This window comes from Bombina bombina, chromosome 3 (assembly GCF_027579735.1).
Source record: "Bombina bombina isolate aBomBom1 chromosome 3, aBomBom1.pri, whole genome shotgun sequence".
Taxonomy (NCBI): Eukaryota; Metazoa; Chordata; class Amphibia; order Anura; family Bombinatoridae; genus Bombina; species Bombina bombina.
The window spans coordinates 200,998,756-201,011,458 of record NC_069501.1 but is presented as its reverse complement, the minus strand read 5'-3'; the positions used below and the strand labels follow the sequence as shown (position 1 = coordinate 201,011,458).

Genomic DNA, 12,703 nt, shown 5'->3' with positions numbered 1-12,703 from the left:
TTGAACTGAGCTCCTGAGCTGAAAAGTGTTTAAGTGCCTTATTAATTGAATAATTTGTTATAAATTTGGGCCAAAGTGTATGTATATGCAGCCCACTACCTTACCCTACAGACTGGCTGACTTTTCTTAACATCAAGAAGCTGGATTGTGGCTATCGAGCTTGTGGCAACATATATCTACACTGCTCTGGGAGAGATCTGGAAACTTGCGGCCACTAAGAACTTTTATTAGGACGTGCTGCTGAGGTCCTCTGTCTCCGGAGGGTCGGGGCTCCGCTCCGGAGAACTGGATATTGTTACCCTCTGTTACTACCAGCCGCCTGTCTCTCACCGCATTGCTCCGGAGGGCCGGGGACCCGCTCCGGAGCACTTACCCAGAAGACCAGACAGCCGCTGCATAGAGACAGTGGGACCGGGTGTCCCGCCTGGCCGTACTCAAAAGACTCTGCTCCTTTTCGCGGAGATCAGCCACCAGCTTACCTTCATCTGCACTGCTCCGGAGGGTCGGGGATCCGCTCCGGAGCATATACCCAACAGCTCAGACATCTGGGGAAGAAGATCGTGCGGCTGGGAGCCTTGCTCGATTGCAACCCGGGACCCTCGAAGGTTAGTGCTACCTATGAAGTGGGCTTCAGGGGGTGAGCGCCTGTGCTGCCTGATCGAGAGGGAGAGCCTGCTGGGTTAGACAGAGCCCATGCGGGCGGTGGCTGGGCCTATCTGTTGCGCAGTTGTTTAGAAAAAGGCACGAACACCCGCCATCTTGGGCCTTAGACTACCTATAAACACAGCTCCGTTTTAGTACAGGGACTACCACACAGAAGGGGTCTCTTTGGGACTACTACCTAACCAATGACTACCCGGTGCTCACTTCCACTGGTAACCTATAGAGTGTTTGGGAGGAAGATATAGACGTAAACAAAAAGGCCCTTTGCAGCACAGACACTATCCCCCTGTCTACATAAAGCTGAGACCCAGGCTATACCTACATGGACATTCAGTTCACCATAAGGCCTGCATTAGCTCTCCCTGGGAGGGAGCACAAATAAATCAGCTGGGTTATCAGCCCTAATGTCCTGTGTCTCTTTCATCTGAATCCACGCAGCTTGCTCATACACACAAACTTTCAGTACAGGGAGCTGCTGATACTACTTAGGGAAAACTGATTGTGTCATTCTCCCAGGATCTCTACACAACCTCCTTACTGGCACAGACCAACATTTAACAAGCTGCAACTGTGACTCTACAGGTCTCTCCCCTCCCTTTCCCGCCGGCGCAGTTTGCCTGCGGGTCATACCCCTATACCCTCACCCACATCGTCCTGAGGGGACAAGCCCCCAGGGGAGAGACCAGACCACAATACACGTTCCAGTGAAATCCACTTCAACTCTTGGGCCTCAGGACCCAGCTCTCAACCGGCCTAGCCTCAATATATATGTGACACCAGGACCTGTGTAAAAAAATGTGCTAACCTCCTCCACTGATGTCCTGGCCCCAGTCGGCCTTACAGCAGATTTCTTTATAGTGCAAAACAGTATTTCTCTTTCTCCACTATTTGCCTTCCATATCTCATGTCACTACAATTGCAAAAGTACAAGATGCCGCAATCCTTTAAAAGAAAACAAAACTCTCACAAAACCCCAAAGAGAACAGTGGCGGACCACTTCAGCCAACATACATCCAGACAACAATCAGGCTCGGAAGAGGATGCCTCAGACACGAGCAGTCTTAATGATGCTCGCATCAGAACAACTATATCCCAGGCCATGAGCCGTTTACAGCACCAAGATGCAGATACTGATAACAACTTAATGGACTCTATTAGGTCGCTCCTGGCCTCGCACCATGATTCTCTTTCCAAGAAGTTTGATAAGGGACATGCTGATCTAAAAAGGGACATTGCCCTTATAGGTGAAAGAACTGACGCGTTGGAACGCAAACAGGAAGATCTCAGGGTAGATCACGGCAACCTCTTAGATTACTCACAGAGTTTGGCAGAGCAGATCACTGACCTCGAGCTTAAACTTGCGGATCTTGAGGACAGGACTCGCCGCAACAATATCAGGGTGAAAGGTATCCCAGAAACTGTCCCCCCGCAGGAACTTGAAAAATTCCTCCACGACTTTTTTGTTGCAGTCCTTGGTCAGGAGAACGAGCAAGAGATGCTACTTGATAGAGCCCATAGAGCCCTGAGGCCGAGGACGGCTGAGGGCGACAAACCAAGAGATGTTGTCGCCCGCCTGCATTATTACACGTTTCGAGAGAAACTTCTGAGGGCCCTGGCGGGGGACAAATCACTCCCAGAGCAATATGCTGACATTCAGGTATTCCAGGATCTCTCTCCACACACTCTCCAGATCAGAAGACACTACCAACCCTACACTAAAATCTTGAGAGACAAGGGCATTAAATACAGATGGGGTTTCCCCGTTAAGCTCTACATCAACAAAGATGGACAGCAATATGCAGCATCCTCGCCTCAACAGGCAAGGGAATTGCTCCAAAGATGGGGCTTACTGCCACAAGATCCTCCAATACCACCCCAAGCAGTTGTACCTGGTAGAGGCCTGAGAGCATCAGCCCCTGAGTGGGGCTCCCTTCCACAGAGACCCAGTAGTGACCAGAGAAATACTACAATATCTAAGACTAGAGACGCTCCCTCGTGAGATACTCCATCCTGGTCACTGCTCTGATGTGCATATGACTGTCTCCCCAATTGGGGACTTACAATTGAGAGACTCTCTACTTCTACAGAGACTGACTCGTGTGTGCCGAGGGTACACGAAGATTGGTGAGACTGCTAAGACATAATGGATGTCCTCTCTCTTTACATTGTTGTTACATTGTTCTTTGGTTGTCTCTCCTCCTCGTCTCCCCTCCTCCCCCTTTTCGTTTCTCCTTCTCCTTCTTTACTATACCACTCTTCTCCTCTCCCTCCTTTTTCCTCCCCTCTCTTAACCTACTCCCTTGTGCTTGTAACTATTCGTAAATTGTACTTAACTATTTTGTTCAGGTCAGTCAAGTTGTGTGTTCCCTGGGACTTATTATGTTTTGGCATCCTACTCAGAAGATCATCGCTTACTGAGGCACATGCCCTAATCACATTGAAGGGATATCCCTCGGCAGCAGAGCACATTAACAACAGCTCTACACTCCCACCCCAGTCTGCCCACCTTCACTAGATTAGTTAATGCAGTGCAAGGGAGCTAACCCCCCACCCTATTATTACCCCAATGCTTTGATGCGTATCGTATAGAGGTGCGCTTGCCCTAGCCTTTTGTTTAGTAGAATAACTAACCCGTAGCATGTACAGCGCATAACCTTGCACCCCCGCCCTGGGTAACATACCCCCTAGAATTAAAATAGAATACACCTGTTTGAAGACCCCTGTCCCTCTAAACCATATTTTCTGGAGTAGCTGTTTTTCTTTTTAAAAGGAAAAGGCAGGAGTTGAATCAGGGGAACATCCATATGGTATTCACCATCCGTTTAATAGCAGCCTAAGTCCCAGGACCTATTTAATCCCTAAATTGGCCCTTCTGGTTTGATGGTCATCATTATGTGATGCTATGTGATGTTCTTTGTACCTAGGTTGTTAATGTTTACCCTGTTCTTGTTTTTACTGTTAGTTATGTATGTACCTCAAGTTATATCAGAAGTACAAAAACCATTATCTGCCTAGAGTCCTCAACCTGGCGACCATTAGGTCCCCACGTTGATGCTGTTACAACTGATTTTTATATATATATCTCTCAGGGGTTTGATGGCTATCGTCAGGAGTCGCACATTTCCCAATTCCCATCTATGACCAATAACTCTAAGGTTGAGTACATTATTTATAGATACTCATAAGCCTCCCCAGTATTTGCCCCATCGATTGTGTAGATCTCATGCCACTTAAAATAACAGTCCCCCCCTTCGGTACCTGATCCCCCAGGAATTAGATTAGCTCCCAAATTGGGGATTGTCAGACTCACATGTGCAACTAGCCCTAAAGTATAAGATTGACACCCCTCCAAAGCTAAGCCCAAGCGTACTGACGATGGCCATCTTCTATTGACTGTTTACATAGATGTTGATGTTGTTTATTGTTGCTTTTCCTCTTCTGCACTAAGCTCTTTATTCTACCTCCTATGTACATAATAGTAGAATACTTGGGGCCAGCGACACCCTCTCCTACACGGGTACCCCGTATGCACTCAACCTCTCCTGAGGAGACGCTATAGATGGAGAACCTTACATATAGTCTAACGCACGAGTCTCCCGTTCTACTCTCTCCCTCAAACTTCATTTTTACAGAACTGAGATTAGACTCCCCGCACCTTAGTTTCTTTCTTAGCCTTATACCAGAGATAGTGACATTCACTTATTACAGTAACATGATACAAGACCCTCGCTTATAGCGAGAAAATTGCAATAGTGACTGGGGGCGTGGGCGAGGGGGGAGGGGAGCTTTACCCTGGCTCCCTCTCTCCCTCTCTCTCGCTCTCCCTATTCTTGCACGTTTTAAACTGACCGACTGGGGCTTGGCTATCTTTGCCGGCCTCTCCCCCCCCATACCTATAGTTGTGCTCTCCAACTCTTAGTTGCGAGATCACTCATTGTGATAGTGTCTATATACACATCAATATTCGCTAGTAGCGTTTGACCATCAAGACGTCCTGTTCGTGGCCTGGAGTGCCCCAACCCCTGGCCCCCTCCTTTTTCCTACCCACATTCCCTTGTTCCCACTTATTTGCGATACCCGCATTAAACCCTTCCCCCGTACCCGCGATTGAGGTCCTCATCGACTACGCAGGTGGCGCCCGCCCATACAATGGCTCCCGTTTTGGCTGCCACCCTGAACGCCCAGGGCCTTAATTCGCCTACCAAAAGGAGTCTTCTGTTTAATTACCTATCTGCCCACAGAATACATTTAATGTTTTTGCAGGAGACTCACTGGGAAAGGGGCTCTAGGCAGCCCAGGAGTTCCCCTTTATACCCGATCTGTGAATTCGCCTCCTATACGGAAAAAAAGAGAGGAGTTGCCATATTGATCCACCGGGATGTTACTTGTACGATTGACCACATAGAACGAGACCCCGAGGGTAGGTTCCTTATCATGGTCTGTGTCCTGAATGGAGCCCTTTACACGCTGGCATCCATTTACGTCCCGAATACGGGACAGATCCCCTTTCTCCGAAAATTCCTACACAAGCTAGACTCAATCAAGAGAGGACATCTCTTGATGGGGGGCGATCTGAACCTGGTCTGGAACCCGGTGCTAGACAAGAAAAGGAACACAAGCCACCCAACAGACCGTAACCTAATTTCTCTATCAATGGCCTTCCGACGGCTCATGTATCAATTTGGACTGTTTGATGTATGGAGATGCCTAGCTCCGACTGAACTAGATTACACACACCATTCGGTGCCCCATAATTCATATTCTCGGTTAGATTATCTGCTTTGTGACTCATGGACACTCGACAACTTCGCCGCATCAAAGATCAGGCCCTGTCCATGGTCGGATCATGATATGGTCAGTGCCCAACTCTTGGCCTTACAGTCCCTTGACTGTAGGCCGTCTTGGAAACTCCCAGACCAGTGTCTCACAGAAACAGAGGTTCCACTCCTAAATGAAATCATTCTAGATTTCTTAACACACAATGACACTGGAGATACGAGTCTTGAAATAGTCTGGGCCACCCTTAAGGCGTACCTGAGAGGCCATTTCATAAAGAAAAAGGCCCAATGGAAGGAGGTCCATAGGATTCCCTTATCTAAATTATATACCGAACTAAGATCCCTGGAGATGGCCAATAAAAAAGCCCCGGACCCTGCTCTTGCCACCCAGGTGGGTGCAATAAGGGCTGAGATCAATAAACGAGAGCTTTTAAGAGTGCAAACCAAAATATTCAAATTAAAACAAATATATTACAGCAAAGGGAACAAAGCCGATAGGCTCTTAGCTCGTAAACTTCGTAACAGGGCGGTCGCCAGTAGGATCCCGGCCATCAATTCTGCTCGGGGCATGGTCTGCTCTCCTAAGGAGATTGGCCAGGCCTTCTCGGACTATTACGCTGCTCTTTACGACCTAGACAGCGGTGCCAATGACCCACCGGTGAGCGGTGGGGAGTTGAGGCAATTTCTAACCAAGTTGCGATTACCACAGCTAAGTGAGGAGTCTGTTGCAGACCTTGATAGACCATTTACCTTGGAGGAGGTGAAAGCTGCCGTCCTGTCCCTTAAGCCTCATAAGGCTCCTGGTCCGGACGGCTTCTCCACCCTCTTCTACAGAACCTTTGTGTCTCTTCTCTCTCCTCTTCTGCTCCGACTGTTCAATGATGTGGCTAAAAGAGGAAAGATGTTAGGAGAATTCCTGGAGGCTACTATCATGGCCATCCCTAAAGAAGGAAAAGACCCCAAGGAATGTGGGAGCTATAGACCTATTTCCCTCATCAACGTGGACATTAAGATATACTCTAAAGTTCTCGCGACGAGACTAGGGAAACACCTCCCCTCTATAATCCACCTAGACCAAGTTGGATTTGTCCAAGGCAGACAGGGCACTGACAACACCCGTAGACTGCTGAACATCTTCGCTGAATCGCATGACATGGGCTTGCCCCTTCTCACCCTGTCATTAGATGCCGAAAAGGCCTTCGACAGGGTGAGATGGGAATATATGTTTGAGACTCTAAGAACATTTGGGGTCCCGCTCTCGTTCTGTGGGGCCGTAGCGGCCCTCTATACCCTCCCCACGGCTGTGGTCAAGGGGTTGGGCTTTTGCTCCCCCAAAATACACATACGAAATGGGACGAGGCAGGGATGCCCCCTGTCGCCACTCCTTTTTGCGATGGTCATGGAGCCACTGGCGGAAGCCATCAGACAGGACACCCAAATTCAAGGTCTGCTGCTGCATGATTCAGTTCAAAAGGTGGCGCTATTCGCGGATGATCTTACACTTTTCATCACAGAGCCGACCTTATCGCTCCCGCCGCTGATGGCACTTATTGAAAGATTCGGTATGCTCTCTAACTACAAAATAAATGTAACCAAGACGGAGGTGTTCCCGATTCATTTGGACCATCTAGAACAGAGAACTTTGCGACAGCAATACTCTTTCAAATGGTCCACCAAAGGTATCCGGCACCTAGGTGTCTTCTTATCTTACGATAAGGAGATGGTTCTTCATGAGAACTACCACACTTTGTTGAAGACCGTAGACAAGCATCTGAGAGCAAAGAAATATGACGAACTCTCTTGGATGGGTAGAATCGCGGCCCTGAAGATGATGCTACTTCCCAAGCTAACATACATTATGCGATGTATTCCCCTCCCAGTCCCAGATAAACTACTGAAAAACTTTCAGACCCTATTTAACAGATACGTCTGGAACAACAAGAAACCCAGAGTAGCGGCCTCAATCTTACAGTCCCCCCTAGATCAGGGAGGGCTGGGATTACCAAGTGTGAAGGTGTACTATGAGGCGGCTATGATCTCTCATGTCTCTGCTTGGGGACGAGACCTCCCCCCCACGAGATGGAGGGACCTGGAACAGGCTTCATTACCCGCCTATATAGATCTGGCTGATTTGCTGTGGTTTCCCCCGCATCTCGCCACCGCTCACACCATCTCTAATCCAATTGTTAGAGGATGCCAAATGCTATGGTATAAATTGCGACACCACACTCAGATCGCCCCCCATCCTTCTCCTATCCAACCTGTACTCCCCATACTTCAGACCCTTCCCAATATGAGACTGAACTTATGGCGGCAGGCCGGAATTTTGACAGTAGGCGATTTTTATGTAGCAGATCGGCTTCTAACACAAGAAGAGATGGTGGCGAACTTTGAGGTCCCGAGGCAACTGACATTTGAACTCCTAAGACTAAGATCTCTACTGAAAGCCTGGGGATTCCTGAGTGATGCCCCACGGCCTCTTACAGCTTGGGAAGCGCGATGGAAAACGGGCCTTCAGACCTATAAACCCCTCACGGCACATTATCGTTGCCTACTGGTTCCCCCCGTAATTCCTAAGACGAGACATATGCTCTCCTGGGAGGCAGAGCTGCAAAAGGTATACTCACCTAAGAAATGGACATTGGCTATTGCTACAACCAAGGCCGCCTTACATTGCACCACGATGTACGAACTCTACTTTAAAATGCTCACTAGGTGGCATCTGGTCCCGACCAGATTGCAAACCCTCTACCCTAATCACCCTCCAACCTGTTGGAGGAACTGTGGTGGCATTGGCACCCCACTGCACACCTGGTGGACTTGTCCTAACCTAAAGTCACTTTGGGATAAGACCAGTAAGATCTGTGGTTTGATGGGTCTCCCAGAGATAAAAGACTCTGGAATGGCTCTCCTACACCTGGGTTTGGAGAAAATGCCTCCGCACCAGAGAACCCTTCTTATCTACATACTCACCTCAGTTAAAATGACAATTGCCAGGAACTGGAAAAAAGTGCACCCCCCAAAGTGGCAGAGTGTCTTGGAATACCTGAATTATGTCAAGTCCATGGAAGACTATGTCTACAGAATCCGGCGCAAGTCGGAAATTTTTTGTCTTGTTTGGGAACCCTGGGAAGCCTACCTGCAGAGTCTCAGAACTAAATCCTAGGACTTCTTGCCCCCTTAGTACCACAGGCCTTTGATCCGGGTACGGGATGATCTGTCCACCCTCCTCCCCCCTCCCTCACCCCCCCTCCCCCCCCCTCCCACTCAATGAGCCCCCCCCTCCCCTCCCCCCCCCCCCCTTACATACTACCCTCTCCCCCCCCATAGGGGGTACTTTCGCCCACGACACTACAAAGATGATTGAAGCTTGATTTCACTTCTTTGGAGCGGTGGCCCTCGTTGGCCCTTGCTTCCGCTCCATTGCTTATACAGGCAATACCCACAGGATAACTAGCTACTAGCGTAATTCCGCTTTTAAAGAAAGCAGAACAAAAGGCGAGATAAACGCCAAAATCTTACTTTACCATCTGATCACGATTCATTCAATCTGTGAACACTGCTATTCACTCCTCATTTCACCTTCCACTAAGTTATAGTTTGATCTTTAGGTCTATTGGGAATGGAGACGAACGCCTGGTCTAATTATGCAATATTTATGTCATGTTAATGCCATGTGAGATATCTTTTTTGTGATTGCTGTGTTTACCTTATATCTGTAATGTTTCAAAGAATTGTGATGACTTATGTTTACAATAAAAATAAAAATCTTAAAAAAAAAAAAAAAAAAAAAAAAAAAAAACACAATTACACTTGTCTGGATTTCAAATGATCACTAACTTTTTACTAATAAATGTCAAATGTACTCCTATTTTCCCTGCCCCCTGTATCACAAGACAGTCAGCAGAAAATAAAAAAATGCATATATGCATATACTGTGAATTCTTGCACACACTTAGCTGAAGCTGGTGCATAGTAAAATATTTTTGATAATGGGAGTAAATTAAGTAATTTATGTGTTTATATGTGCATAAATACACATATACATACATAGATACAAATGTACACACATATAAACATAAATATATATATTTAGACAAGCAAATGCATGTATCTCTGCGTTAAAACCCTTTGCCTGCCTTTTTTTCCCCTAACACATGAGACCTCATATATTTGTATAACTGTGCTATTATATGTATTTTTTATGTGTTTACGAAAGCACTGAGGTTGTGCTACCCCAACGCGCATTAAATTAAATTGCACTCATGCGATTGCATTTACTTTAAACTTGTTATCTGTGCACTACATATGACATGCGCAAACAGCTGCGATAAATCTGATATCGCTCACGCATCACTTGTTATCTGGCCTTAAATGTGCATTCTGAAAGTTATCAGTCTTACCCCATACTTGCTAAAGAATGGAGTTATAGGATGAAAGTTATAAAACAATTTTTTAAAAAAAATAAGTTTGAAATGTTAAACTCACACTAGTAAGAGCAGCCAAGAATCTCTTTAGCTTTTTGTAGCTTTTAATACTCGTAGCAGAGTAAAACATATGATCAAATCATTAGAAGGAATAGGTAATAATAGGTAATAATAATAATAATCTGTAACCTATGTGAAAGTGTATCAGCTAACTGTGCAAAAAGTTTTTGCTTGAAATGCTGTAAAAGCAGATCAGACAACGTATATTGGAACTGGGAAAGTCTTTTTAAACAATTTATCCTGGTGTACTACATAATATTATGCAAACGTGTTTTCAAATATGTGCCAGATTACAAGTGGTGCACTATTTAGAGATTTCACTTGTGGGAAAACAGCACCAGAATTAAACGTTTAACACATATACACATATATACACATGCATTCACATATAAACGTATGCATACAGTATACGCATACATACACAATTTAGACATATACATATATGATATATACTTTATAACCCTTTCTATTCAAATACCTTATCATATATCATATATTTTAACCATTATAACTTTTTAATTTTAATATTTATGTGATTAATTTATATCAGATAGTTTATATTAGTAACACTTTATTTTTATTTTTTATTTATGTTGTGCTTGGTGCAGCATTTTATTTAGCCCTAACTCTTTACCCAGGTCTTGTCACACTAACCCAATAATCACACATATAGTTTGCGCTTGTGCGGTCACGTTTACTTTAAAATTGTAATATAAGCGTAAGCTAGCGTGGGCGCAATTAACATGCCACTTGTATTCTAGCCCTATGTATTATATATATATATATATATATATATATATATACATATATATATATATATATATATATATATATATATATATATATATATATATATAGTGCAATATTAAAAATGAATAAATATTCCCTTACTATTTCTATATTCATATGACATTTAAAATGCAAAAGTAAAATACATAAATACAACCAAATTCTGGAATTATATAAGAAAATGAATATATGCTTTATACTTAAAATGTTAATATTTAATTATTGGCAATATAAACTAAAAATTTTTTTGCATTACATATATTAATTTAAGATTTTGAAAACAATTGAAATTACATTTTGTTTATTACTGTTATTTCACAATATAAATATAAATACTTATTGTATAGTACATTTAACAGCAATAATGAAAGGTAAGTTATATGTTATTTTGGGCATTCATGTTATTCTGTAAATATATATATATCAAGTGAAATATATTGTAATATTTAATATTTAATTTGTGGTAATGATTTACTGAATTATTCTGCCTTTTGACCTGCAGACAGTTGCTAGTTATTTTCTCTTTGTTAGTCAAGTAATTTAAATTAAATTAATTAAATGGCTGTTTAGAGGACAAGTTGCAATGTAAACAGTTCAAAAACACAAGCCTTGCAGAGGTAATACAGAAACACAGTAATTCTGCAATATTTAAAACCACTTAATTCCATTACTAATATATATATATATATATATATATATATATATATATATATATATATATATATATAATTATTATTAGTTGTTGTTTTTTTAAATTTGCCTATTGCTCTGTTTAGCAAATAGCTTTAACAGATGCTGCAGAACTTCCTAGAGCAGCTGTATATAGAAACTCACCTGTCTGCTGAAAGTGCTGTGAGGGTAAACACGGAAACCCCTACAGAGGTGAGCTGGATGAAAGGAATAAGTTTACATCCCACCCTTCCAAATAGCCACTGGTCTGCAATAAACCTGCTGGCATCTACTGGAGCACAGGTCACCAAAAGTAGCAGATCTCCTAAAGCTAAGCTTGAGATGAACAGGTTGGGGACGTTCCTCATGGATTTAACCGTGCAGAAAATTTTAATTAAAGTTATATTTCCAATGAGTCCAATCAGTATGATGATCCCATACAAGGGTGCAATGACATAATTGAGTTCAGGGTAGAAGTCATCAGTGAACCCAGAATTGTTAGAGCTTTGATTCAAACATGCATTGTAGAGATTATCAGATTCAAATTTAAGGTGGAAACAGTTTTCAAGACTCATTGTGCAACTATGAATTCAGTAAATTAAATAAAAATGTGATTTATTTTTCTTCAGAAATAAATATACTTTGTTTCAGTTCCTTTTCACATTGTTTACTCCTTTTCAGCACATTTTGTTGCCAATTTTCTTTGTTTGCTGTTTTCTCCCTTTCCCTATATTCTTATAAAAATATATATATCTATATTTGAAAAAATTAATTATAAAGAAAACTCACATATGATGTGAAGTCTAAGTTCCATTTAAATGAAATAGATTTCCTGGAGGGTATATTCCATAATTTCCAGGGCTGAGATACTTATGGAGCATCCGTGGTTTAAATGGAAGAAAATGAGAAGATATTTGGAAGCTTCTGATCTTGTAGGCAGAATCTGCACAATGTCATTTGTCCACCTGTGCACGCTGCACTACAATAGCTAAAGCCTAGGAAGCAAAGGAAGGGCTAATGTGCTGCAGCCTGAGACTTGTGCTGGAAAATGCTCGTGAAGCCATCTACTGGCAGACTGCATAACTAGTTATACGGGGATTTAAACAAAACGCTTCCTTTTTCTTGCTAATTCTAGGAAATGTTCTGTAGGGCTATTACAGAATTTGAAATATGATGTTTAGAAGGCAGTGATAGCAGCACAGGAAGTCTATAGTTTTAACTAAAGTGTACATTAAAGTATCTACTTGTAAAGCTCAAAACAGATTGTAAAATGTTTGCAGTTTTTTTTTTTAAATGGTTATTTGTATGTGCTTAAAT

At 43.3% G+C, this 12,703-nt stretch overlaps 1 protein-coding gene across 1 annotated transcript in view; it reads right to left on the bottom strand.

Annotated features, from left to right (window-relative positions):
- GRPR (gastrin releasing peptide receptor) overlaps positions 1–12,297 on the bottom strand; it is a 253,459-nt gene extending 241,162 nt beyond the window's left edge. Inside the window, exon 1 of the mRNA XM_053706083.1 lies at positions 11,552–12,297. Within this exon, the coding sequence (XP_053562058.1) occupies positions 11,552–11,961 (410 nt within the window). The 5' untranslated portion in view covers positions 11,962–12,297. The remainder of the gene's footprint in view (positions 1–11,551) is intronic.
- Between the last annotated feature and the right edge of the window lie 406 nt (positions 12,298–12,703).